Here is a 27,485-nt window from a genome sequence, read left to right as displayed (position 1 = left end):
CCTGTCATTAGGAAACAGCACTTTACCAAGCCTGTTAGGAGAGCCAGACCCAGGAAGACAGTCAAGCCTCCCTAGAGGGTGGTCTTCAACGTGGATTAAGCCAGCTAAAGAGGTCAAATTGTGAGTTTGGGGAGACTGCGCATGTACAGCTGATAACCATCTCTCCTGAGCATGGATGTTCATCAGCTCAGTTTTCAACTTCCCCAAATTGTTGATGTATACACAGTAAGAAATGCTGACAATAACACAAACACCACCTTGTTCTGCCAGCAGGTAATTGAGGGCTATTTACTTATCCATCACCACCTTGACTAGTGAGTTCAGTGAGTCTCATTGGCTTGGATGGCTTGGGCAGTAGTGTTAGCTATTTCTGCCATGGTTGGGGACAGGCTGTACACCATTTTTTTCTAGGGCCTGCATACCTATTCCCAGTGTTAGAATTTGGATAGCAGAATGAAACCAGTGGTTAGTTTGTTTTCCCAGGAGGATACTGTGAGCCACTTTGTAGTACGTCAGCAGAAGGGGTCCTTTTCAGCCCTCTCTGCAGTTGCTGACATGGACAGTCAGCCTTAGAACCCTGAGGCAGCAATCCTTCCCCTGGAGGCAGACATTCTTTTGCCCATTGGGGTCCACAGAGAAATACATAACCCAGAGGGGTGCAGGGGACACATGTCAGGGATTTTGTTCTGATAATGCTGGCTAGTCCAGTTATATACAGACTTGGCTTGCTTTTACCATATGGTTGCAGGGAGAGAAAAGTTACATACTGGGCATCCAAGTCCAAAATGTTAGTGTAGATCAGTAATAAGCATTCTTGTACAGGGGTTTTTTTCTGTCACATCATAGGAAATATTAAAGTAAGGGACTCCAGAGCATGCCTGCATCTGGGCCTGTATCAAAGGAGTGACCCAGCTATTTGACCCATTGACAACTTGAAGTTCTGAGCAGTTTTGTGTCAGCCAGGCCATTACAGTGGGAATGTGGAACGAGAAGGAATTCATTCTGTGATGACAAATCCCAGCATTGTTTAAGTTTGCCTCCTCTGACTATGGCTGTTGTTGTAACAGGCACAGCAGATGATTCTGTAGGAATGAGAAGAGGAAAGATTAATGTTTCTACTCCTCTCCCACTTCATGAATCTTCTCAGGCCAGAGCTACTCTGGTCTACTGCTTGTGATACTAGCTGCCCTGGTATTGCAACTCAAGCCTGATGTTACCTCCTCTGTGGGCACCCAGTGCCTTTGTGGCTTGGCACAAACTTTTTGGCCTCAGTTGGCCAGTCTAGGGAAGGACTGCACAAACTTGACATGTCTGTTAACGTCACCCACCTGATTGAAAGGGTCAGTGTGCCCAGCACTACTAGAAGGACCCTGGCTAGCACCCTGATACTCTTTGATTTCATCTCCCACCTTTGTGGTATCCCATAGGAGGGAGGTTCCCCAAGGTAAGTATCACATCCAGACTAGAGTCAAGGGGCCCTGTCTGGGGTACAGTGGTAGGCAGAACTGCAGATCACCCCAAAGACGTACACTCCAATGGGAAAAAAGAAGAAGAAAGAATGACATGTTGAGATTGTGATTTTGCAGGCACAGCCTAAGCACATGGCTTCCACCACAACCAAACTCAGTATTTCCCAACGTGTGTTGCAGTGCCTGTTTTCCTTGCACTGGAGTGTTTAGTAGCCGTAGTCCCTGAGAGTGTGCCCATTGTTGTCTTGCTTGGGCAGTGAAGGATGTTCCTTGGTCAGAGTGAAGTCCCATGGGGTATCCAAAAATATGACATAAGTTTTATTCAAGGATAGCTATGGTAGTTTCAGCATCCACATGCCAGACTGGAGTAGCTATACAATAGCCTGACTAGGTGTTATGGTAGTGAGGCATCATCTTTGCCTGTGGCTGGTGGTCAGGGGTTTGATGTGAACAATCTGCCAGATCCAGGCGAGTCCCAGTCCTTGGTTAATATGTCCCAGTTCTTCTCTCTGGATGATTTGAGTATACTGACAAGAATCACAAGATTGTACTACATCCTTAGACTTCTGGGTTATCTCTTGGGCTCTGGCCCATTTTTGCATCTGAAGTGGACTCCTTTTTCCATAGATGTACCCACCAGGCAATTGTTGCAGCCCACGGGGCACAAACTTGATTGACACGAGTTCCATTTATGTTTTTATTTTAAAAGTTCCTTTGCAAACACAAGCATGTGGTCCTTCACAAAAACATGCTACTAAAAAAAGAACAAAAAAAGTCAATGAAGAAATTAAAGAGGAAATCAGAAAATACCTCAAGACAAATGAAAATAAAAATACAACTTGCCAAAATCTATGGGATGCAGAAATGCAGCTCTCAGAGGGAAGTTTATAGTGATACAGGCCTACAAGAAACAAGAAAAATCTCAAATAAACAACCTAACCTACCATCTGAAGGAGTTAGAACAAAGCCCAAAGTCAGCAGGAGGAAGGAAATAATAAAGATCAGAGAGGAAATATAAAAATAGAGACCCCCCCAAAAAAGACAATAGAAAAATCAATGAAATCAAGAGCTAGTTTTTTGCAAGCATAAACAAAATTGATAAGCCTTTAGCTAGGCTCGTTAAGAAAAAAAGAGAACCCAAATAAACAAAATAGGAAAAGAAAGAGAAGAAATTACAACCGATATTTCAGAGATACAAAAACCTCATAAGAGAATATTATGAACGGTTATATGCCAACAAATTGGAAACCTAGAAAAAAATGAGTAAATTTCTAGAAATGTACACTTTTCCAAGACTGAATCTGGAAGAAATAATCTGAGCAGACCAGTCACTAGTAGTGAAATTGAATTAGTAATAAAAAAAACTCCCAGCAAATAAAAGTCCAAGACCTCATGGCTTCACAGAGGAATTCTACCAAACATGTAAAGAAGAGCTACTATCTATCCTCAAACTATTCCAAAAAATTGAAGAACACTTCCGAATTCATTCCACGAGGCCACCATTACCCTGATACCAAAACCAGATGAAGATATTACAAAAAAAAAGAAAATTACAGACCAATATCTCTGATGAATATACATGCAGAAATTCTCAACAAAATATTAGCAAACCTAATTCAACAATATATAAAAAGGATCATACACCATGATCAACTGGGATTTACTATAGGTATACAAGGATGGTTTAATATCCACAGATCAGTCAATGTAATACACCACATTAACAAAATGGAGACTACAACCACATCATCATTTCAATAGACATAGAAAAGGCATTTGACAAATTTCAACACCTGTTCATGATAAACACTCTAATCAAAGTTGATCTCAAGGAAACATATGTAAACATAATAAAGGCCATTTATGACAAACCCACAGCTGACATCATGCTCGACGGTGAAAAGCTGAAAGCTTTTCCTTTAAAATCAGAAACAAGACAAGAATGCTCACTCTTGCCACTTCCATTTAACATAGTATTGGAAGTCCTAGCCATGGCAATAAGAGAAGAAAAAGAAATAAAAGACATCTAAATTGGAAAGGAAGAAGTAAAACTGTCACTGTTTGCAGATAACATGATACTATATATAGAAAACCCTAAAAGTCCACCATTATACTATTAGAACTAATAAATGAATTAAATAAAGTTGCAGGACACAAGATTAATATACAGGAATCTGTTGCTTTTCTATATACTAGTAATGAACTATCAGAAAGAGAAAGCAAAAAAACAATCCCATTTAAAATTGCATCAAATGGAACAGAGTAGAAAGTCCAGAGATAAACCCATGCACCTGTGGTCACCTAATCTATGACAAAGGAGGCAAGGATATACAATGGAGAAAAGACAATCTCTTCAATAAGTGGTGCTGGGAAAACTGGACAGCTACATGTAAACGAATGAAATTAGATACTATAAATCTCTTAGAGGAAAACAGGCAGAACACTCTTTGACATAAATCACAGCAACATCTTTTTCGATCTGCCTCCTAGAGTAATGAAAATAAAAACAAAAGTAAACAAATGGGACCTAATTAAACTTAAAAGCTTTTGCACAGCAAAGGCTGTGCAAAACCATAAACAAGATGAAAAGACAACCCTCAGAATGGGAGAAAATATTTGCAAACAAAACAACCGACAAGGGATTAATCTCCAAAATATACAAACAGCTCATGCAGCTCAATATCCAAAAAACAAACAACCCAGTCACAAAATGGAAGGAAGATGTAAATAGACATTTCTCCAAAGAAAACATACAGAGGGCTAAAAAGCACATGAAAAGATAGTCAAAATCACTAATAGAGAAATGCAATCAAAACTACAGTGAGGTATCACCTCACACTGGTCAGAATGTCCATCATCAAAAAATCTACAAACAGGGCTTCCCTGGTGGCGCAGTGGTTGAGGGTCTGCCTGCCAGTGCAGGGGACACGGGTTCGAGCCCTGGTCTGGGAAGATCCCACGTGCCACGGAGCAACTGGGCCCGTGAGCCACAATTGCTGAGCCTGCGTGTCTGGAGCCTGTGCTCCGCAACAAGAGAGCCGCGACAGTGAGAGGCCCGCGCAATGCGATGAAGAGTGGTCCCCGCTTGCCGCAACTGGAGAGAGCCCTCGCACAGAAACAAAGACCCAACACAGCAATCAATCAATCAATAAAATAAATAAATAAATAAGAACGTGAATTTCTTTAAAAAAAAAAAATCTACAAACAATAAATTCTGGAGAGAGAGAAAAGGGAACCCTCCTACACTGTTGGTGGGAATGTAAACTGGTACATCCACTGTGGAGAACAGTATGAAGGTTCCTTAAAAAACTAAAAATAGAGCTACCATATGATCCAGCAATCCCACTCCTGGGCATATATCCAGAGAAAACCATAATTTGAAAAGATACATGCACCCCAGTGTTCATTGCAGCACTATTTACAGTAATCAGGACATGGAAGCAACCTAAATGTCCATCGACAGAGGAATGGATAAAGAAGATGTGGTACATATATACAGTGGAATATTACTCAGCCATAAAAAAGAACAAAATAATGCCATTTGCAGCAACATAGACGGACCTAGAGATTGCCATACTGAGTGAAGTAAGTCAGACAGAGAAAGACAAGTATCATATGATATCATTTATATGTGGACTCTAAAAAAGGGTACAAATGAGCTTACCTACAAAACAGAAATAGAGTTACAGATGTAGAAAATAAACTTATGGTTACCAGGGGGTAAGGGGGGGGAGGGATAAATTGGAAGACTGGGATTGACATATACACACTACTATATATAAAATAGATAACTAATAATGACCTACTGTATAGTACAGGGAACTATACTCAATACTCTATAACGGACTATATGAGAAAAGAATCTAAAAACAGAGTGGATATATGTTTATAACATTCACTTTGTTCTACACCTGAAACTAACACAACATTGTAAATCAACTGTACTCGAATAAAAACTTTTTTAAATTGCATTAAAAAGAATAAGATACCTAGGAATAAGCTTAAGCAAGATGGAAGACCTATACTCTGAAAACTATAAAACATTGATGAAGATAATTGAAGATGATACAAAAAAATGAAAAGATATCCCTTGTTCTTGGATTGGAAAAATTAATATTGTTTAAATGGCTATACTACCCAAAACAATCTTCAGATTGCAGTCCCTATCAAAATACCCATGACATTTATCACATAACTAGAACAAATAATCCTAAAACATATATGGAATCACAGAAGACCCTGAATAGCCAAAGCAATCTTTAGAAAAAAGAACAAAGCTGGAGGTATCATGCCTCCTGACTTCAGACTACACTACAAAGCTACAGTAATCAAAACAGTATGGTACTAGCACAAAACCAGACACATAGATCAATGGGACAGAATAGAGAGCCCAAAAATAAGCCCATGCACATATAGTCAATCTACAACAAAGGAGGCAAGACTATACAATGGAGAAGATCCAGTCTCTTCAATAAGTGGTTTGGGAAAACTGGACAGCTACATGTAAAAGAATGAAATTAGAACATTTTTTCACACCGTATACAAAAATAAACTCAAAATTGGTTAAAGACCCAAATGTAAGACCTGAAACCATAGAACTCCTAGACGAAAACACAGGCAGGCAGGACACTCTTTGACATAAATTGTAGCAGTATTTTTTTGGATCTGTCTCCTAAGGCAAAGGAAACAAAAGCAAAAATAAACAAATGGGACCTAATTAAACTTAAAAGCTTTTGCAAATCTTTTAAGCAAAGGAAACCATCAACAGAATGAAAAGACAACCTACTGAATGGGAGAAAATATTTGCAAATGATATGGCAGATAAGGGGTTAATATCCAAAATATATAAACAGCTCATACAACTCAATATCAAAAAACCAAACAACCTGATTTTAAAATGAGCAGAAGAGCATGGGCAGACTATCTTTTCATGTGCTTTTTAGCCCTCTGTATGTTTTCTTTGGAGAAATGTCTATTTACATCTTCCACCCATTTTGTGACTGGGTTGTTTGTTTTTTGGATATTGAGCTGCATGAGCTGTTTGTATGCATTTTTCCAAAGAAGGCATACAGATGGCAAACAAGCACATGAAAGGATGCTCAACATTGCTAATCACCATAGAAATGCAAATCAAAACCACAGTGAGATATCACCTCACGCCTGTCAAAATGGATGTCATCAAAAATACCACAAGTAGCAAATGTTGTCAAGGATGTGGAGAAAATGAAACCCTTATACACTGTTGGTGGGAATGTAAATTGGTACAGTCACTATGAAAAACGGTATGAAGGTTTCTCAAAAAAACTAAAAATAGAACTACCATGTGATGTAGCAATTCTACTCCTAGTTTTATGTCAAAAGAAAATGAAAACACTAATTTGAAAAGATATGTGCATTCCAGTGTTCGTAACAGCATTCTCTGCAATAGCCAAGATATGGAAGAAACCTAAGTGTTCATCAACAGATGAATGGATACAGAAGATTTGGTATATATACATTGTATGTGTGTGTGTATATATATATATATATATATATATACACACACATATACATACATACATACAATGGAAGATTACTCAACCATATAATAGAATGATATTTTGCCATTTGCAACAACACGGATGGACCTGGAGGGTATTATGCTTAGTGAAATAAGTCAGACAGAGAAAGACAAATTCTGCATTTTCACCTTATATGTTATATCTAAAAAATGAAATGAATGAATATAACAAAACAAACAGACTTACAGATATAGGGAACAAACTAGTGGTTACCTGTGGGGAGGTCCAGGATAGGGGTAGGGATTAAGAGGTACAAAGTACTATGTATAAAATAAATAAGTTATAAGGATGTACTGTACAACATAGGAAATAGAGCCAATATTTTATAACTTTAAATGGTGGATAAATCTATAAAATGCTGAATCAGTATATTGTACACCTGAAAGTAATAATTATAAACCAATTTTACTTCAATAAAAATTTAAAAATAAAGAAAAGGTCCTTTGCCATGAGTATCTACATAAGTGACATATGTTTTTTTCTTCCCAGGGAGCAAGCTGCTGCCATAGTTCTTTTCCCCATATGGAGGATCCATTAATAGTCCAGTCTTTTAGTTGCCATTTGCCTGACCAGATGGCTAAGTCATTGGCAACAGCCCATTTGTTGGTGAAAAATGTATCAAGGAATGGTAGTAGAGGTGGCCTGCACTGCCATTACCACAGTGCAGAGCTTGACCTATTGGAATGCCCACACCTGATAGTCAAAAGATGGCCATTTACTGGTTCAGATGGTAGCTGCAACCCAGCAGACCTCATCTGCCTTTAGTTTCACAGAGCTGTCAGTAAACCATGCCATAATGTCATCTTTGAATCTTGGGCCTTAGGAATTGCACCTGCTGTACCTAGGGCGTGGACTTTATCTGGATTATAGTCACATTGGTACTAATCATTCTGTCAGTGACTAAGTGCAGCACTGTAGCCACCATGACATTAGCATTGTAGCCGTGTTGTTAATATAAGGGATGACTAAAATTTCTGTAGCACTTGAGCTTATTGAAGATCAAGCCCTGCCCTCTGGTAGCATATTACAGAAGAATTTAGGTATCCCTGCAGGAGTACAGTAAAAGTATATTGTAGGCTGTTCAGTGTGAACAAAAATTGGTCATGACCTCATTCTGCAGAGGGATCAACTAAAAGGCATTAGCCAGATCAGTCAACAGCATACTTGTTTTCCATATGGGTTGCACTGTCTCAGTGATGGTGATAATATCAGAAACTGCTAGGGCAAAAGCTGAAACTTCTACATTTATCCTTTGGTAATCTGTCAACCTCCAAACTCTGGAGGCCTTCCTTACTGGCCTGATTGGGCTGCTTGTGTTGTCTCGAATTAACAGAACGATGTCCTTTTCCCCACCGTAGATATAGTATTTTTGTTGAACAACGCTCCATGATTTGGCCAGCTCTGGAGCAGGCTACGAATGCAGCTAGCCCATTATGCTTGAATTTGTCCTTGTTGTGGTACATACCGCTTGAGGCAATGGTGGTTTTCAGTACCGTACACAGCCAAAATGTTAATGCCTATTACGTATTCAATAGTAGGAACCAGGATCATCAGTACCTGAAATGGTCCAAAGAGTCTCATCCACAAATACATGTGGACTTGTCTTCCATGGGTAACTACATTCTTCCCAGACCTACTATTTTAATTCTACCTCTATGGGGACCTGTCATTTGGGCACCAGTATCCAAAGGCCCCATAAAAGTTTGGCTCCCCTCTCCCCTTTCCCCTTCTATCTTGACAGAGGCATAGGGCCTCTGGTCCCCAACAGGGACCCAGAGACCTTGGCCCCATCCCTAACTGTGTTATTCAGCCCTAGACAGTTAAAGTCTGCAGTGCCCCTTCATCAAACAGATACACCAACCAGGCTGCATGAGACACCCCTGGCTCCTGTTCATATCCGTCCTTCAGTTTCCATATTTCACTTTCAAAGAAGGACTTCATTTCAACACTTTGTTTTCAGCAATGCCGTAGGTGGTTTTGCATTGAGTGAAACAGGTTTTATTTGAGGCCTGTAAGCCACCTGGATCAGGTAAAGTTTCCTGCATGGGACCCCTTTACTTCTCTCAGACATCATTTGTGACCCTTAAGACACCTTGAGAGTTGGGGGGTGAAATGGGAGCGCAAAGGTGACCAAGAGCCCAGATTATTGTTTCCCTACACTTTTTAGGACCCATTTCACATTTCCACCCTCATGCATTGCACCAGCTTTTCCCTGTTAACAGAGATATTATAAATATCCCTATTTATCCCCATATGGCCAGAGGGAGGCCAGCACATCAGCACATCACCACCACCCCACCCCCAGAGCCAGCTGCCTAGCCCTTTCACTCTACCATGCCATGGTGTTTTTTGTTGGCAACTGTATCTCTTGGTAAGGCAGTGTTCCAAGGCTAAGGCCTGTTCTTATGGAGCCAAGTGGAGGTCTAAAGACTACATGAACAAGACTCTCTTTCCTAATAGTACATAACAATGTCCCTCTCAAGACTTCTCTTCTTACCAAATGAAAAAGGGGGGGAGGTGTTAAAAGGAAACTTTTGGAAGTGATGAGTATGTTTATTGCCTTGATTTTAATAGTACCATGCATGTATGCCTGTGTCCAAATGCATCAAGCAAACGTGAAGTTCTTTGCATGTCAAGTATGTCTCAATACAATTGTCAAAATATAACAACAAAGACTATCTTCTCTGTACTCCCTTCACCCCACCACATACAAACACATCTACTCCTTGACAGGCCACCTGAATTTGGTTCATTTATTCCCATTGTGGTGTACACGTTATACATAGGCATTTTAATAACAATCAGCATTTTCTCCTAGAAGCATGAAAATTGTCCCTTTAAAATACAACTCATTATGAAATGATACCATTATGCTACACAATACTTTTTATAGCTCTTAACATTTTTTTCAAAAATAATTTTGCAAAAGTGCTGATAGGTTAGTGTCTCTGACAAATATGCCCAGCTCCCTCCCTCAACAAATTATTTTATTTTTCTGTGTTTCTTTTTGTTTGTTTGTTTTCTTATTTTTATATTATATAGTTATTCATTCAAAAAATATTTATTGAGCAGCAGCTATGGGTTAGGCACTGTGTTAAATAGCATTCAGATCTGAATAAGATTTTGTGTAATAGGAAAACAACAAAACATTTAGGTTTTGTAGTAGAAATACCTTCAGAGTATAGTAGAGCCCCCAAATAGAGAAATTAACAAAAATTCAAGTGGATTTTTCATCTAAGTTATTGTTAGATGTTATTATTAAGTTATTTAATTAAGTCCCTGTAATGTACCAAGATTTGGTACATTAAAGAACCAAGATTTGGGAGGAGAAGTAGTTGATTGGGAGACATCATTGGACAAGGTGTAGATAAAACTTGACTGATGTCTTTGTTGTTCTACCTATAATTTGCTGTGTGAACTTGAATGGATAGAGTAATTTCATCTTTTCTGGCCTTGTTTTTAAATTTAGAGCTACAAGTAAGGAAACTTCTTACATGCTGTCTTACATCTGGGGTTATGATTTTACTTTGGGTCAGCTATCTTTAGTCTTTTGCTTATCTGTTGTTGATCTCTTGTGATTATAGATACATAATATTTTTGTTGGCTTTCCACATCTTGCCTCCAGGAAGACCATATCTTGTGAGCCATCTCCATAGGTCCCCATGGGCTGCTCTTCAACAGTGCTGCCCATTATAATTATTATGCCCACCTTGCATCTACTAGTTAGGTGATGCTACCTTCTTTCTGCTATTTTGTGATCTCATCATCTTCATTGTACTGGAAGCCAAATTCTGTTTGAGTATCTCCTATTGCCAGCTCTAGCCTACAGAATACAGCTGTTATGGAGTTTCTCAGCAATGCCTGTTCCCCCATCACCAGTCTTTTCTTTATTGCCTTGGTAAACAATATTCTCTGGGCCCTCCTGAGGAACATACTCAACTAGTAGGTCTTCTGAGTTTATACAACAGATCCTTTATGGCATGCTTACTTCACTGTGTTTTAAATGCCTTTCTTCACAGTCTGCCACAACGATTCTTGGATCTCTTATTTCATTAATATGCACCGTTGCTTTTTCCAGGAGTCATCCAGCAATGCGTTAGGCCATTTCCATGGACCTTAAATCCTGAGGCAAGGGAGAGTGCCCTATATCCAAAAACTCTCTCGTATCCTGTTTGATATTCCCATTCCCCAGTCCAGTACCCTCAGCAGACACTCTTTTGGTTCTTACTGGTTCAAGTTGGCCCATTCCTGCAACACCTATAGCATATAATCCTTCTCCTCCTTTAGCAGACCCAGTACTTCCCCATTTGGGCTATGCTGAAATTTGACCTTAGCTTGGAGCTACAAGGGAAGGTTAGTATAGAGCATGAGGAGGGCTACTAGCATTGTCCTTAAGGTACTTGCTTCGCTTGAGGTTTCCATATATTCGAGGGGAGGGGTGGGTGGAGGAGGCATGCTACCCTCTAACATGAGACTTATTTGCAGACCCACAAGTTCATGGGAAACTTGGAGTTGAAGGTTCTCAGCTACATCCACCAGTTGTTCTTTGAACTTGCACTTCTTTCCTATATGGCCCTGATTTTGGCATAGACTTGCCTGGGATGCAAAGTCCCTTAAATTCTGCCACCCTTAAAATTGAGTTCTGGGTCTGGTCTTCAATATGTTCAGCTCTTTGTCTGCAGGAGATAAGGATCTCTTTAAATATTGCCAGTTGTTGATTTAAACTGGTGATTAATTAGCCTGTCATTTTCTCTCTTTAGCATCTCAGTGACAGCCATAGTCCTTAGTCCATAGTCCTTATAGTTATTAATTACCCTCATCCCTCAAATGCTTGGCATGTTGTACAAGCTAAGTGCACATCTCCATTCACCCGCAAGTGCATTAGCAAATGGCCGCTATTCTGTGTCAGAGACTATCGTTAACTTCACTTACAACCAGAAATTGAGTCCTTCCTCATAGTAGTCCTTCCTTTAAGTGATCCAACCTCAGAATCCCATCATTAAGGTCTGCTTCTTAGGACTACTCTTGGTACCAACTGTTCAGGTCACATTCCTTAGAAGCCCAGCCTTAGTCAGAGATTTTTGTGCTAGTGATACATTGAGGTTTGTAGTCCCCTGAGAAGCCTCTAAGAAAGTGAGGAGTATAGGATTAAGCAGGAGACACACTAACAGAAATGTGGTTTCAGAAGAAGTTTTGTCTGAGCATCATCTCAGAAGGAACTTTGAAAAATAAATTGCACCTCAGAGGTTGTACTGTCCTGAGGCAAGGAGGTTGGGCTCTTTTACCCTCCTATATCATTCCCCACTGGCTATGAGCCTCATCCTGAAGGAGGGAAAGGGTGTGGACAGGAGAGGCAAGGTAGAGCATAGGAATCTTTGTACCAGGTGGTTCTTTTCAGCCATGGTCAATTCTCCAGAGAAAGATGCAGAAAAGCGCCATTAGTTGTCAATACAGGAAGAAGCAGGAAGATTAACCTTGTATATTAGGATTTGGACATCTGGGCGGGACATCAACAGCATCTACCACAGGTACCTCCTATGTGCTAGAGACTTTACCAACAAGCATTATCTCATTCAGTGGTGTGCTCGAGCTACCTTGAATCAGCTTTCAAGAGAGTGATTATGCACATCCATTCACTTATATGAGTTCAGTATCATTGGTAGCTTGAAATTGACCATGGAGGGAGTAATCACATCACAGAAATCTGCAAATGCAACAATTCAGGGCCCCATCCCCCAGAGCTGGTTGTTAAAACTTTTACCAGCATTCAAATTTTATAACAACCTTATGAAGGTATCATATTTTATAAATGAGAACACTGAGTATCAGAGTGATTAATATACTTGCCATCTCTCGTGTAGCTACTAAGCTATAGAATTGGAAATCTAGCTTTGTCTGATTCCAAAACTTGGACTCCTACTGTTACAGCATATTGCTTTTTTTTTTTTTTTTTGACTACCCTGGGTCTTTGTTGGGGCATGCGGGAATCTTTAGTTGCGGCATGCAGACTCTTAGTTGGGGCATGTGGACTCTTAGTTGCGGCATGCAGGCTTCTTAGTTGCAGCATGCAGACTCCTAGTTGCAGCATGGGGCCTTCTTAGTTGCAGCACGTGGACTCAGTCCCAGCATGCGAACTCTTAGTTGCGGCATGTGGGATATAGTTCCCCGAACAAGGATCGAACCCAGGCCCCCTGCTTGGGAGCATGGAGTCTTACCCACTGGACCACCAGGGAAGTCCCCAACATGTTGCTTTTTGAACACAGAAACTTCGTTCTCTTTTTCATCATTTGAGAGTTGGCTAAATTTCTAGATGACCCGGAATGCACTTTGATCACCAACATCTTCTACTCCAAGTTAATGATTTTATTATATTTCCCTAGTAAATAGCAGCCCCAGGACACATCACTCTATCATTTTGCCTCTGTTTTTAAACATTCTTCCCTTTATCATGTTTTCTTAACTGCTCTTTCTGGAAAGTAAAAGGTATCCAGTAAATATTTGTGAAATGAATAAATGATGACCCTTTAATATGAAATTAGATTTTTCTACAGGACGGACAAATTAACATACCCTTCTTTAATTAAAATCGTAGGTCAAAAATTCTCTCGAAGTGCCACAGTATAATGTGGGAAGTATTTCATGTTGAACCAGAGTTGATACACATTTGAAAAAGGTGTAGCTTACTCTCAAGTAACGAAGGGATTTTTAATGCATTTTTAATTAAATGTAAGTGCAAATAGAATTGCTTGGTTCCACCTTATGTTGAATTACAAAATGAAGTAAATTGAATGATTAAGCTGAAAATGACTTTAGTCTTCATATAGACTTGAAAATCTTTTCAACTTTTGTGGCATGGAATTGACTGCTTCTGTTGTGTTTTTGTTTGTATTTCTGAAGCAAGGAGAAGTCAGGCTGAAGTGTTTGAAAGCTCTACAAAGTCTGTATACCAATAGAGAATTATTCCCCAAATTGGAGCTATTCACTAACCGATTCAAGGTAAGAATGCTTAGCTTATTTTCTTTTTCATTTTAAAAATGCTCGTTTTAGCTAGTTTAGCAAATGACATTACCATAACAAGTGTTTAGGTCATATTCTTTACAGCATATTGTTTAAATGAACCTGTATTAAATAGATGAATCTCTGCTTTACAAAAGATATTACCAACATGAGTTCTTATTCATTACCTTCAATAGAAGGCTCACCTGCTTAAAATAAGATTTTTTTCATAGACAGCTTTTTTATAGTTATATTAATTTTGCAAGGTAAGGTTTGTCTCTGTTAGAGAATGCCAGTTGATGAAAAAGATTTTATATTATAAACATTTATAACACCTCCTGTGTGTGCGTAGGACTCTGATAATATGGTTTCAATAGCAAAGCTTTCCATTTAATCTAATCATCATTAGACTAATCTATCATTAGTCTTCCATGAATTCCCCCAAAGACATTACCTCAGATCTGTCTCCACTTACTTTCTGTTCATGGTTGGTTTGATTTATAACTTTTCTGCAGGATCGCATTGTATCAATGACACTTGATAAGGAATATGATGTTGCTGTGGAAGCTATTCGATTGGTTACTCTGATACTTCAGTAAGTATAAAATTTTAATTTAATCTGCTAATATATTAATGTTTTTTCCCAGCATTATTGATGTACTTCACATATATAACCCTAATATATATTCTTATCACTTTAGGTTTTACTTTCACATTTTAAGGTTAGGTTTGAAACAAAATGTTTTGTTTTCTCTTTGTTTTTTATTTTGAATATTGTCTATTTCCTTTACATAAAAGTTCTTTTATGCAGTATCAGTGAAGTAACATACTTCTGTTTAAAGAGAGAGAAGGCTTCAAAGGGATAGGTTTTTCAAATAGGCTTCTTTGGAATGGTATAGAAGTAGGAGAAAGGAAATAAGGCATTTAAATTGTGTCATTAATATGATAGAGATTTAAAAATAGGAATAGTTAGTTTCATCTGTAGAGCTTTGACTAAAAACTAGGAAGAATCTAGGTGAGAGAATGCAAGTCCCGGCAAAATCATTACAAATCCTCCCCTCCCCGCTTTGTGATGCTATATCTGTCATACACCAAACATCATGTATGCCAGGGTCTGTTGTTGTTTTTATCTCTTTTTACCTCTTTCTGCTCTACTACCCTATTCTTTGTTATTGTGGCTTTATACTCTAGTATATGTTGTATGTTATAAATATGGCCTCTTAGTGGTTTGTTCCTTCTTCTTTGCCTTTCTTTTTAAAATCCACTTAGCTACTTGTGGATTTTTTTTTTCTTCTTTATGAATTTTTAAAGTACTTTTGTCTAATTCCTCAGAAACTTTGGTTGGGAGTTTAAATATTAGAACTCCATTGAGGGACTTCCCCGGCAGTCCAGTGGTTAAGACTCCACGCTTCCACTGCAGTGGGCATGGGTTCGATCCCTGGTTGGGGCAACTAAGATCCCATAGGCTGCACAGCATGGCCAAAACAAAGAACTGCATTTAATTTTATGAAAAATTTAGGAGAGAATGGAATTTTTTACAATTATGTATTGTTTATACATAAACATGATGTATTGCTTTATTCAGATCTCATTAGGTCTTTTATATGAGGTTTAAATTTTTTCGTAGAGGTATTGTACATTATTTACTAGGTTAATTCTTAAATACTGTATGGTTTTATTGTTATTTGATTAGTATTTACTGTTAAAAATATTTTCTAGTTAGTTATTGCTAAGGCAAGGAAACCTTTAATTTTTATGTTGGTCTTTTATGTGCAGCCTATTAGAACTTTTATCCATGTTGACGGTTTGATTGTATTGAATTTACTACATACATTATTATATGATCTGCAAACAATTTCAGTTCTGTCTTCCCCTTTTCTAACCTGAAAATTTTTGTTTCATTCTCTTGTCTAGTTCCATTAGCCAGGACTTTGAACACTATGGAAGTATCACTGATAGTGGATTTTTTTGTTCTTGTTCTAGGAAGGCATCTAAAGTTATTTCTGAGATAGGTTTTGGTATGATAAAAGTTCTTTTGTGTTCTCAGTTTTCTGGGATTTTCCTTTCATACATTGTTGAGCCTGAATAAAATTGGTAGATTTGTCTAATGGTAAAACACCCATGCATTTCTAGAATAAATCCTGTTTGAACATGACATATTTGTTTTCATTGTATTTTGCTTAAATGCAATGTTACATTTAATATCCTATTTAGGATTTTCACATCTGTGTTGTGTGTAAATTTGACATTTTTTCTGTTCCTTACCCAACTTTGAAATCAAGATATATACTGTTTGTAAAATATCTTCAGTAGTTTCTCATCCTTTTTCTGTTTTGAAATAAATTTGCTATGACAGATTAATTCCTCCTTGAAATTTTGAGAGAATTCTTTTGTTAAAGCCATGTCAGTTTTAAGTTTCTTTTGAGAGAAAGGTCTTTGATTACCATTTCTACTTCTTCAGTGGTTATCTATCTAAGTTAACCTTTACTTCCTCTTGTATTAATTTTGGCTTTTCATATGATTTTTATAGTATATCAGTTTTATCACAGTTTTCAACTTTATTATTTTATAGCTTATGATATTTTTATTCATAAAACTTTATTATTTCTTTTGTTATTTCTCATTTACATCGTTCATTTTATTTGTATCCTCTTCTTGATCAGTCATGGCAGAGGTTTGTCCATCCTAGTGTTCTTTTCAAAGAACTAGCTTCTTTTAGCTATTTCTTTCTTGTTTTTGAGCAATCATATTTAAAGTAACAAATATACCTTTAAGTACTACTTTACTAGTCTCCTAAAATTTGGACATAGAATATTTTCGTAGACAATCAATGATAAGTATTTTGATTACCTTTATGATTTTCAGTTTAATCAAAATTATTCAGTAGTAATTTTTGTTCTCGCTAGATCAGATTGTTTAAAGCTGTTCTTTCTATTTTATTGTATTATTTGAGAATGTGTTCTGAGTACCTTGGTCAATTTTCTGAATTTTCTAAGTATGTTTAAAAACAATACATATCTATGTTGTATATATAGTTATTTATATTCATTACTTTGAATTTATTTAGTGTCATTCAAATTATCTATACCTTTGCTTATTTTTGTCTACTTTTTCAGAAGGATGTGTTAAAGTCTTCAACTACTATTGTTCACTTATCTTTCCTTTTAGGTTGTTGCTTGGTATACTTCAGAGTATATATAGATCAGTACCTCTCTGTTCATGATTTGTACATCTTCTGATAATATTCACTTTATCCTTACATCTCATTCTTCCTTGTCATTTATGAAGAATTTTTTCCTTTTCAATTCTATTTTAAATTATTATGCCCCCTAGTTATAGTTTACTTGTAAATTTCACAAGCTTATCAATGTCTTTCCCTTGAACAAAAAATACCCACATTCCAACCACTTGTCTTTTTCATTGGAATTGTCTAGAGTTTAAAATCTATTGTTAAGGATTACTTTTTTACCCTTTTTTGGGGTTTTTTGCTTCCTTTTTTTATTTAGTTTCAGTAATTGTTCATTTAGATAAGAGTAAACTTTGCTTTGATATTACTTCTTCCCTTACTTCCAAGGAAGAGTAATTCTCTCATAGACTCCTCCAGTATTATCTTTTCTGGCTAGTTTACTTCCTCAAAGAGTATTTCCAAACCATCTAAGACCTTGTTTGGCTAAAAAAAATCATACTTTCATCATGAATTTAGAAAATGGTTTGGCTAGTTTTCAAAAGTCTATTTTTAAGGGTTTTTTCTATGTTTTCATTGGAGGAAATAAGTGCAAAACATGTCTTATATAAAAGTATAGTTAGGGCCCTCCAGCTGTGTCAGATGACCTAATTCATTAGGTACATTGGTCCTTTTATGGATTCCTCAGAGAGCTCTCCCTGTTGCAGGAGAGGGAGATGTCATCCTGGAACCTGCAGAAGTCCTTAGGATGGACCTCCAAGTGAGGGTCCTTGGCTTCCCACAGCAAAGAGTTCCGGAGCGAACCATAGTAAAGGGAAAGCAAGTTTATTTAGAGAGATACACATTCCATAGGCAGAATGACATCTGTCTCAGAAGGCAAGAGCGGCTCCAGGGCACAGGGTCTTCTGGGAAAGTGAGATCTGCCCAGGGGCATGGGGTCATAGGTTTTTATGGGTTAAGTAATTTCATAGGCTGAGTGGGAGGAATATTCTTGCTATTTTGGGGAAGAGTAGGGATTTCCCAAGAATTGGGCCACTGCCTACTTTTTGACCTTTTATGGTCCTCCTCGGAACTGTCACGGTATAAGAGGGAGTGACTTTTAGTATTTCAATGGAGGTATAATGAGCTAAAGGTCAATGACCCGACTATTCTCAGAGCCACCTTGGTTTGAGCTGGTTCTAGCCTATCTTAGCATCCCAACAGCTGCTCCCCTTCTTCATTATCTAGCATTTTGTGTCCTGTCCCTTTCCCTCTTGTCTCATCCCCACTCTAGGTATTTGTGACAATGGGAAGTTCCCCAGAGTGGACAGTGCCTCCTCTGGCTATTTACTGTGTGACTCAGTGCCTGACTTTCAGGTTTCCTCTGTTTGAGTTGCTTGCCCTATAGGTGTTCTTGTTGGGCAAAATGTCTTTTAAAACTATCCAGGCTGGCTCCCTTTAAGTATTCCATATCTGGCCTAAAGGAAACATGGAAGAAGTATGGATTTCTACTCATTATATTGTTCAATCTCCTAATGTCTACTTATATATTATTTTGGTGAGAAATGAGCTAAGGTTCACAAAACTAACTCTCCAGTCTCTTATAGCATTGCGTGAAATGATCTGGCCTTATTTTTCTTGACTTGTGGGCTCTCTACCAAAACTTCCCCAAAACAACAAGTTAAGTCACCTTTAACATCCTGTTATACCATCTTTAAATTCTTTTTCTCTGCATCTGTTAATTCTTCTTCTTTTGGTATAGATTACTTTCCTTTCACTTATGAGCTTAGATTACTGAGATATCTTGTTAAATTTTTTTCCTATGAGTTTAACTTTATCCTGAGGGTATTAGCTAATTGAGTTGATGATATACATGTAATTAAGTGAAGAGGTTAAAACTTAGGCCTTCTTGAGAGGGGGAAAAAAGTGTACTTTAAAAAATGCTTCTATCTGTCTCCCATCCTTGATATTCAGCTCTTTTTCATTCAGAACTAAAGTTTCTCTCTTATACTGTGATGCAGCTACCTTATTCTGCTGCAAAGGTCATTCTAATTTATATTTGTCAGATCCCTCAATCTCCTCCTAGCCTCTAGGCATCTCCAGGATTGAATTCTAGAGAATGAGTTTATACCCCTTCATCTTGTCAAGAACCTGTACAGCCCAAGAATTCTATAGTCATCTAGTCATTAATCTATAATCCTGTCAGACATTTTTTTATTTTCCTGTCAGACATTTTTAATCATGTTAATAATCAGGAAATAGATGTTCCCTCTTTGGGAAAAAAATACTTAAAGATACATTCCAGCAAACCAAGAAAAGGTTCAAACTTTAAGAATACATGAATAGAAAGGTGGGAAATTTGTGTTAGTAGAGGAGTGGTTATGACTAGTGAATCCATTTTATATAGAAAGAAGACTAAATAGTATTGTAAATATTGTGATAAACTATAATTTGAAATAGACAATTCTGGAAAGAGTTACATAGTACAATAATAATTTAACTCTGTGAAACAGGGGCAAATATATGACCAGTGCCTATTAACAAAAAACTTATGCACATTTAAAGAAATTGAGCTAAACTGGGCTAATATATATCCCAAGGTATTAATACTCATTGTCCATAGGTGTGTATGGGAAGAAATGTGGACATTTTATTTTCTTTTGTTATCTGTATTTTCTGAATTTTATATAACAATTAAGTGTCTTTTATAGTTAAAGAGAAATATTATTTTCAAAGTCAGACTAAAAAGAGAGGAAAATAAAGTCAGCATGCTTGAGCTTTTATAAAGAACCTTACAAAATTTTAATCAAGGTAGAACTGACAGTAAATATTTTTGGCTCAGTGTTACTTTCTGAATTTTTCAGTGGAAGTGAAGAAGCTCTTTCCAATGAAGACTGTGAAAATGTTTACCACTTGGTATACTCAGCACATCGCCCTGTTGCTGTGGCAGCTGGAGAATTCCTTCACAAAAAGTGAGTTAATTCTCTTTGAAACCAGGTTCCACTTTCATATGTTGTTTTGTCGTTGTTTTACAGTTAATGAAAGAAAGTAATAGTGACTGAAAACAGTGCTAGAAGTGGCCATTGCCCCAAGTTCTGGGGGCTGTAATATTCTCACAGCCTACGTGCACATCATGAATCACATCCCTGAGAATGATGTCCCTTGTGATATATTCCTTTGACCTGAAATCTAAAAGGATGGTTCTCAGCTAGTCAGCTTAGGCATGTGAGGGGAGAAAGGAGAAGTGCTTGAAGTTTATAAAGACTCCCCTAAGTAACTGATATTTTATTTCACCAAATTTTTTTCCCTTTTAAAATTCGAAGTTCTCAACTTATCTTCTCAACATTGGTAATCTAAAATTATCCTCAAAACACCTCCCAAATTTTCATTTTTTTCCATTCTGTCAGGATGAAGATTATTTTAATTAGTAATCCATAATGATGCTAAAAATTATATATGCAGTTACAGTTTAAAAGCAAAATCTCATCTATTTTTTGACATAGAGCATAGAGCTATTTTTTTGACATAGAGCATAAAGCATAGAGCTAGTGAGAGTTTATGAATGTAATTAAACATTCTTATGAAATATATTTTTGATCATGGTCTACTGTATATGTTATATAATTTATTAGTAGATTAATTCTTAAAATGTAAACATATTCTTGGGCAAGGGGATGTTTTGCTTTGTTTTTGTTTTTGTTCATAGATTTAACTTAGTGACTTTGACAGGTGAACCCAGAAGTCCATTGCATGTTGTGATTTGTAATTATGCTAAGCACAGATGTAAATCATGCACTGGGCAACTGTTGTATATGGATGATTAACTTTGATAATGAGCAGGCCTGGCCCTCCGTCCAGCATCAGCAACTCAGTGCTGCAGCCACAAACTGTTCTTTACTCACTGGTACCTCTCAAAGTGAGAAAAAGTTGTTTCTAAGTGAAAAATCTTTAAGAAGGAAGCTGGTTAGTAGGGCATGTTGGTAATGAAAGTGAGGAAGAAAGTCAGAATTTTTAGGCATGACTTTTAAAATAAGATATTGACTTTGCCAGTGACTCTGACATCATTGTCTAGTAAAGAATAATGCTATTTCCATATTTATCTTGAGGTGTTGTCTATCACAAATATCAAGGGTATACTGTAGTCTTCACTTGCCTTCCTTTTTTATTATATTCTAGTAATAAATTCTACTCTGTTCTCTATTTAACTTTTCAAAAAGCTTTGTGTTTTTTTAGAAAGAATTATTGCTTCTATAGTTTCAAAGAAAAGATAGACTAAAAAGGCTGGTCAGCTACAGAATAGAGGCCATAAACTGGCAGCACTGTAATCAGAAAGAGCCTTTGGATATATTTAATTTTATTTGTATTGTGTTTTTGTAAGTTTGAAACAGTTGCTAAAGATTTTTAAATTATAATATTTTACATAAAAATCGACAAATGCAAGCTGCCATTATTTTTTATTTCTTTGTGAAAAGGAAGTCAATTCCTATGCAAATGAAAGCTTTACTTCATAAGCTTGTTTTATGCCCCTGCCCTGAAGATATTCAGTTTGAGAACTTTTGATTCTTAATGATCTCTTTCAGCATTTTCCCACCATTTAATATTGTGATCTGTTAAAATCTTAACAAGTAAACTGTAGACTAGCCCCAGAATTCCATGATAAAGTTTAAAAAAAAAAAAATGTGTGCATGCACATAGACTTAGTCTGTTTTTTAGTCTAGTGTATTAAGCTATACCAAGCATCCAAAAAATGGTAAAATGTATCTGAAATGAATATTTTAATGTCATTGAAAATTCTACATTTTAATATTAGAAAAATTAAGCTAATTACTCAGTGCCTTATATACAGTGAATGCAATTATTTAAATTTGTACATTTTAGTGTAAAGGACCCTCTTATTTTCCATTTGCCCCCCACCTCTGAAAGCTACCCAAATAAACTTTCTCTTAAACCAGTCTGATGGCTGTGCAGATATAGCTTCAAGATAATACTCTAGTCTTCTATAGCCCCTGCCATATACTTTCCCCTTCCCTCCAAAAATACTGTTTCTCAATACTCACTTTCTGCTTGAAATTGGTTTATATTTTATGTCACATGAAGTTTTTCTTATTTTATTCAATTATTTAGCCTCTCATCTGAGAGGCCTACTATGACTTCCATGTCTAAACTAGCACTCTATATCCCTATTCCTAGACCGTTGTATTTCCTTGTAACACCTGAGGTGGTACATATTGATCTACTGTTTGTCTCCAGCCACTAGAGTGAGAGCTCAGTGAGAATAGGGATTTTGTCTTTGTTCAGTATTATATCCCTTTTACCTGGAGCAATACCTGGGAGTAAGGCACCTTGAGTAGTCCGTAAGTTTTGTTAGAGTAAGTCTTCTTAGCAAATTAAAATTTTCAAGTCATTTCTTTGCCATATTTTAGAAGTTTTGCCACTAAGTAGTATTTTCATAAATTTAATGTTTCTTTCATTTTACTCAATACTGTTGGGTTGGTGAATACTGTTTCTAGGTAATAGGTTAGTAAACAGAAAAATAGTAGAAGAAGTAAATCATGATTAAAAGTCTGAATTTTTACCATTATTGCTGGAGCCTTTGGTTAAATTCTATAATTACATGAGTGTAAAATGGATATTTAAGAAAATAGAACTCTATTTAAAATTACATACTTTAGTATCTATCATAGAGAATAAAAAGTTTGTTTTTCATAAAGATTTGAACATTGATTAGTCATCAGTAAAAAAAGCTTTCTTTTACACTTTATGTGTAGTTGAACTGTATGAAATTGTTTAGATCTAACCACTTTTTTGACCTGTAAAAACATCAGTTACATACTTGTGTTGAAACAAATCAATAACCTGATCTCTGATACTGTTTCCTTTTTTTTTAACACTGAAATAATTTATACGTTGAAGGAAAAGACTGAAATTCATATCCATGTAAATTTGTAAAGTTCTTGTTTTGTTACTTACTTCCAGGCTATTTAGCAGACATGACCCCCAAGCAGAAGAAGCATTAGCAAAGAGGAGGGGGAGGAACAGTCCAAATGGGAACCTTATTAGGATGCTGGTTCTTTTCTTTCTTGAAAGTGAGGTAAATTTTTAACATAATTCTTTATTTTGTTTTTGTTTTAACATTAGATTACATTTTAAATAAAATTGTTGTTTAATTCATTGTAATTAACAATATTTTTTAATCAAATGAAGACAAGCCTGTTTCTTACAAAACTGCCTCAATGGATATTTTCTTTGGTTTTTTTCTTTTTTTTTGGTTTTTTTTGGCTGTGCCACGTGGCTTGTGGGATCTTAGTTCCCCGACCGGGGATTGAACCAGGGTCCACGGCAGTGAAAGCCTGCATCCTAACCACTGGACCACCAGGGAATTCCCTGCCTCCATGGATTTGATTTTATGATTATGGAATCAGTACTCTGCCTTTTGTGGGAATATGTATGCAGGTGTGGATTAACACTGAATATAGGCTAGCAATTTTTAAAGTTTTATAGTATTGCATTGTAATACTGCATACTTTTTATTGTTGTTTTTTTTTTTCTTGAATTTTTGCCCATGCCTTTTAAATTATATTATTTAGGGAATTCCCTGACAGTTCTGTGGTTAGGACTCCGTGGTTTCACTGCCGAAGGCCCAGGTTCAATCCCTGGTCAGGGACTAAGATCCTGCAAGCCGTGTGGCGTGGCCAAAAAAAAAAAATTATATTATTTAAACAGTTCATGAATATTGTCAAGCTATTAAAACCATTAGTTCTATCTTGTTTGAAAATTATGTTATTTAAAGAGAAAGAAAAATATGAATTTAGATGTAAATTAGTAGTTGTACAAGTCCATAGCAGTAATTCCATGTGACATTTCCATGTCAGTTTATCAATTAAACAGTTAACATCCATAACATATTATCTATCTAAATCTGTTTGCACAAGTAAACTTTGGTTTGCCCACTTAAATGTTCTTTGATATTAGAACTGTGTTTCCTACTGTTGGTATGACATTGGGGGAATGGCAAACTAAACCTAAAGACCCCCGAATGAACAAACTTGTTGGCTTATAAGTGAGTGGGAACAGAGTTGCAAAAAAGGTGGCGAAAATCTGGAAATCTAGGACCCTGAACTTTACTTGGGGGAAGAGTATTTTTGGTTTGTATTGGAATGTCCAGGAAGAAGAAAAACTTGAGACTGTATGCTCAAGTTTGAAAGTGCTGGAGAAACCCTGTAGGAATGAGGAATAGAGAGACAAACAGGCAGTCTATAAGAAAATTAAAATCAGAGAGAGATGTAAGAACTTACTCAGTGGAAAGAGTGGCATTAGGGCAAAGCAGAGCCAGAGAAGTGGTGAAGGAATTCCCGGTATCTTTTAAGTGAGTTGGGAACAGATAGAGAAAGAATAAAGTCAGAAACAAAACCAGTTGGAGAGTTGCATTTGAGTAAAGGACGTGTTTAAGAATTTAAGAACAGTGTTTTAAATGTGTATACAAATTACGTGGGGTCTTGTTAAAATGCCAGTTCTGATTCAGTACCTCTGGGTTGGGGTCTGAGATGCTACCTTTCTAACAAGCTCCTAGGTGATGTTTATGCTTCTGGACCAGAAATCCAGGGACCACACTTTGCATAGTAAGGGTTTAAAGCATTATTTTCTTAACAAAGCAAGTGTGGATAGATTATGGAGTAAAATACAGATGTTTGTGAATGTTTAAGGTAAAACACTAAGTACTTAATAAATATCACACTTCTGGTAGACTATTCAAATTAAATCCTTAACCCTTTAGGTTTTAAAGAAATGGGATTAAAAGTATTTTGCAACAGTCAAGTCATATTTAAAAATTTGACTTTAACAGCAACAGTAATTTCAAAATTTGATAGGGATGAGACACGCATATACTATTTAAACTGCTGAAAAGTTCAGGGAATATGATGATCAGGCTACTTTAACTTGATTATTAATTGAAAGAAAATGTTTTGGATCTCTGAAAGCCCAAGGACTTTACTTTTTGATATATTAAAATCCATAAGTACTTAGTTTTACACAGTTTCATCTTCTGTATAAAGCAGTAATTTGTGATGTGTTATTACTGCTCTATATTTCAAATGGTACTGCTGTTTCGTGTGTTTGCTGCTGTTTACTAAAGTATTACAAGAACATTAAAATATATTTCCCAGTTCTCCTCTGTGGCATTCTTGTCAGCTGCAAAAACAACTGCAAATCATACTTAAGGGTTTCTTGTGTACACCTGGAGCTGAATGCTTATTAAAGCCATATTCTTATAATATGGTGGGCTTCTGATTGTCTTATTCTGAATTCCTCTTGTTTTACTGTAATGTGTGTTTCAGTAATATATTAGACACATAAAAAGTTGAATTGAAAGAGACCTTAGAAATCATAAAGTAGAATAAGTCCAGCTTATAGATGATTACTGATCAGTTAACTAGAATTAACTGAATTGAAAATCATTCCTATTCCTTTGTTTTACTCGGATGTTAAATAGTAACATTTTAGTAATAGAATTCTAAAATGTTGAATTGAGAGAGGTTTGTAGTCCATGGAGTAGTAGTCCTCTTTTATATGGGAATTATAGGTGAAATGATGGAGATTAAGAGATCTGCCTAAACTAGTTTTTCTTTCCTTTTTAGCAGTCACTGGTTTCAAGTGAAAAAATACCTTGTGTATTTGAGATACACGCCATATAGTAGGATAAATGGTACTTGCATATGATGAGTCCAGATTTCCCTATATGTAGTGTGACCATAATACTGTACAAACTGTGATGCTTTTCAGACTGACAAGGCTGCTATTAATAATTATTCCAAAGCACTAATCATAACCCAGAACATTTCTGGACAATCTAGAAGTATGGTAACTGTCCTTCTAGGCATATGGAATGATGAGGTGCATTATGACAGTAATTTAAGACAGAAAGTTAACAGACATATTATTGATATAACCAGGAAATCTCCCCAGAGTGATAACTTTTTGGAGTTCTTTTTTAATATGTTCTTCAAGCTTCACCAATAGCTGGCTCTGCTTCTGCAGAGAATAAAAGCCAATATAAGAGTATTTAGAAATTTTAGGCTTAATAATTTGGAATGGTTATTTGCACTGTAAATGATTTTTCATAAAAGGAATAAGTGTAAGATTCCATTATACAGTGCACTCCTTTAGTGTATTTAACTATTCGACAGAGAAGTGAGCAGGGCAGAAAAAACATGAGGTAAAATATTTATGAGTAACCTTGAAGCCAATTAAAGATAAATGGGAACACACCCAGAAAATTGTAATTAAAGTCACCAGGAGAATAAGATTAGTTTGTTATATACAGGATTAGAGGACACCTATAAACTAAATTATACTTAGATATAGCAAGGTAAAGTTCACCTAGACAATAAATATAATTTTAATTTATGTTATATAACTTATACATAAATTTTAATATAATTCTGATTATCTATTTGCTGTACAATGACTCTTTCTCCATTAATGAGCTACCTTTTTTGTTCATCTAATTCCCAAGGAGTACAAAGAATGCTTGCAGATGCCTGATTTTCATGCTGTTTTTATAAAATTATGTTACAAAAAACTGTGTTTAGAAAGTAAACTTTTGTGTCGTTGTTAGGGTTCCAGATCCTTTTTTTTTTTAAATAAATTTATTTTATGTATTTGTTTGTTTTTGGCTGCATTGCGTCTTCGTTGCTGCCGCAGGCTTTCTCTAGTTGCGTTGAGCAGGGGCTTCTCTTGTCGCGGAGCACGGGCTCCAGGCACAAGGTCTTCAGTAGTTGTGGCGCACGGGCTTAGTTGCGCTGTGGTGTGTCGGATCTTCCCAGACCAGGGCTGGAACCCATGTTGCCTGCGTTGGAAGGCGGATTTTTTTTTTTTTAACATCTTTATTGGGGTATAATTGCTTTACAATGTTGTGTTAGTTTCTGCTGTATAACAAAGTGAATCAGCTATACGTATACATATATCCCCATATCTCCTCCCTCTTGCATCTCCCTCCCACCTTCCCTATCCCACCCCTCTAGGTGGTCACAAAGCATGGAGCTGATCTCCCTGTGCTATGTGGTTGCTTCCCACTATCTGTTTTACATTTGGTATTGTATATATGTCCATGCCACTCTCTCACTTCGTCCCAGCATACCGTTTCCCCTCCCCGTGTCCTCAAGTCCACTCTCTACGTCTGCGTCTTTATTCCTGTCCTGCCCCTAGGTTCTTCAGAACCTTTTTTTTTTTTTTTTAGATTCCATATATATATATGTGTTAGCATACGGTATTTGTTTTTCTCATTCTGACTTACTT

The 27,485-nt window shown here is 36.6% G+C and overlaps 1 protein-coding gene across 1 annotated transcript in view; it reads left to right on the top strand.

The window, feature by feature from the left end:
- STAG1 (stromal antigen 1) overlaps window positions 1–27,485 on the top strand; it is a 425,667-nt gene that overhangs the window by 311,445 nt on the left and 86,737 nt on the right. Inside the window, 4 exon segments of the mRNA XM_036851044.1 lie at window positions 13,928–14,026; window positions 14,542–14,621; window positions 20,054–20,161; window positions 23,166–23,280. Of these exon segments, the coding sequence (XP_036706939.1) occupies window positions 13,928–14,026; window positions 14,542–14,621; window positions 20,054–20,161; window positions 23,166–23,280 (402 nt within the window).

The sequence above is a fragment of the Balaenoptera musculus genome, chromosome 4, assembly GCF_009873245.2.
Source record: "Balaenoptera musculus isolate JJ_BM4_2016_0621 chromosome 4, mBalMus1.pri.v3, whole genome shotgun sequence".
NCBI classification, from domain to species: Eukaryota; Metazoa; Chordata; class Mammalia; order Artiodactyla; family Balaenopteridae; genus Balaenoptera; species Balaenoptera musculus.
The sequence above is the reverse complement of the archived record's forward strand: the minus strand, read 5'-3'. Positions and strand labels throughout refer to the sequence as shown.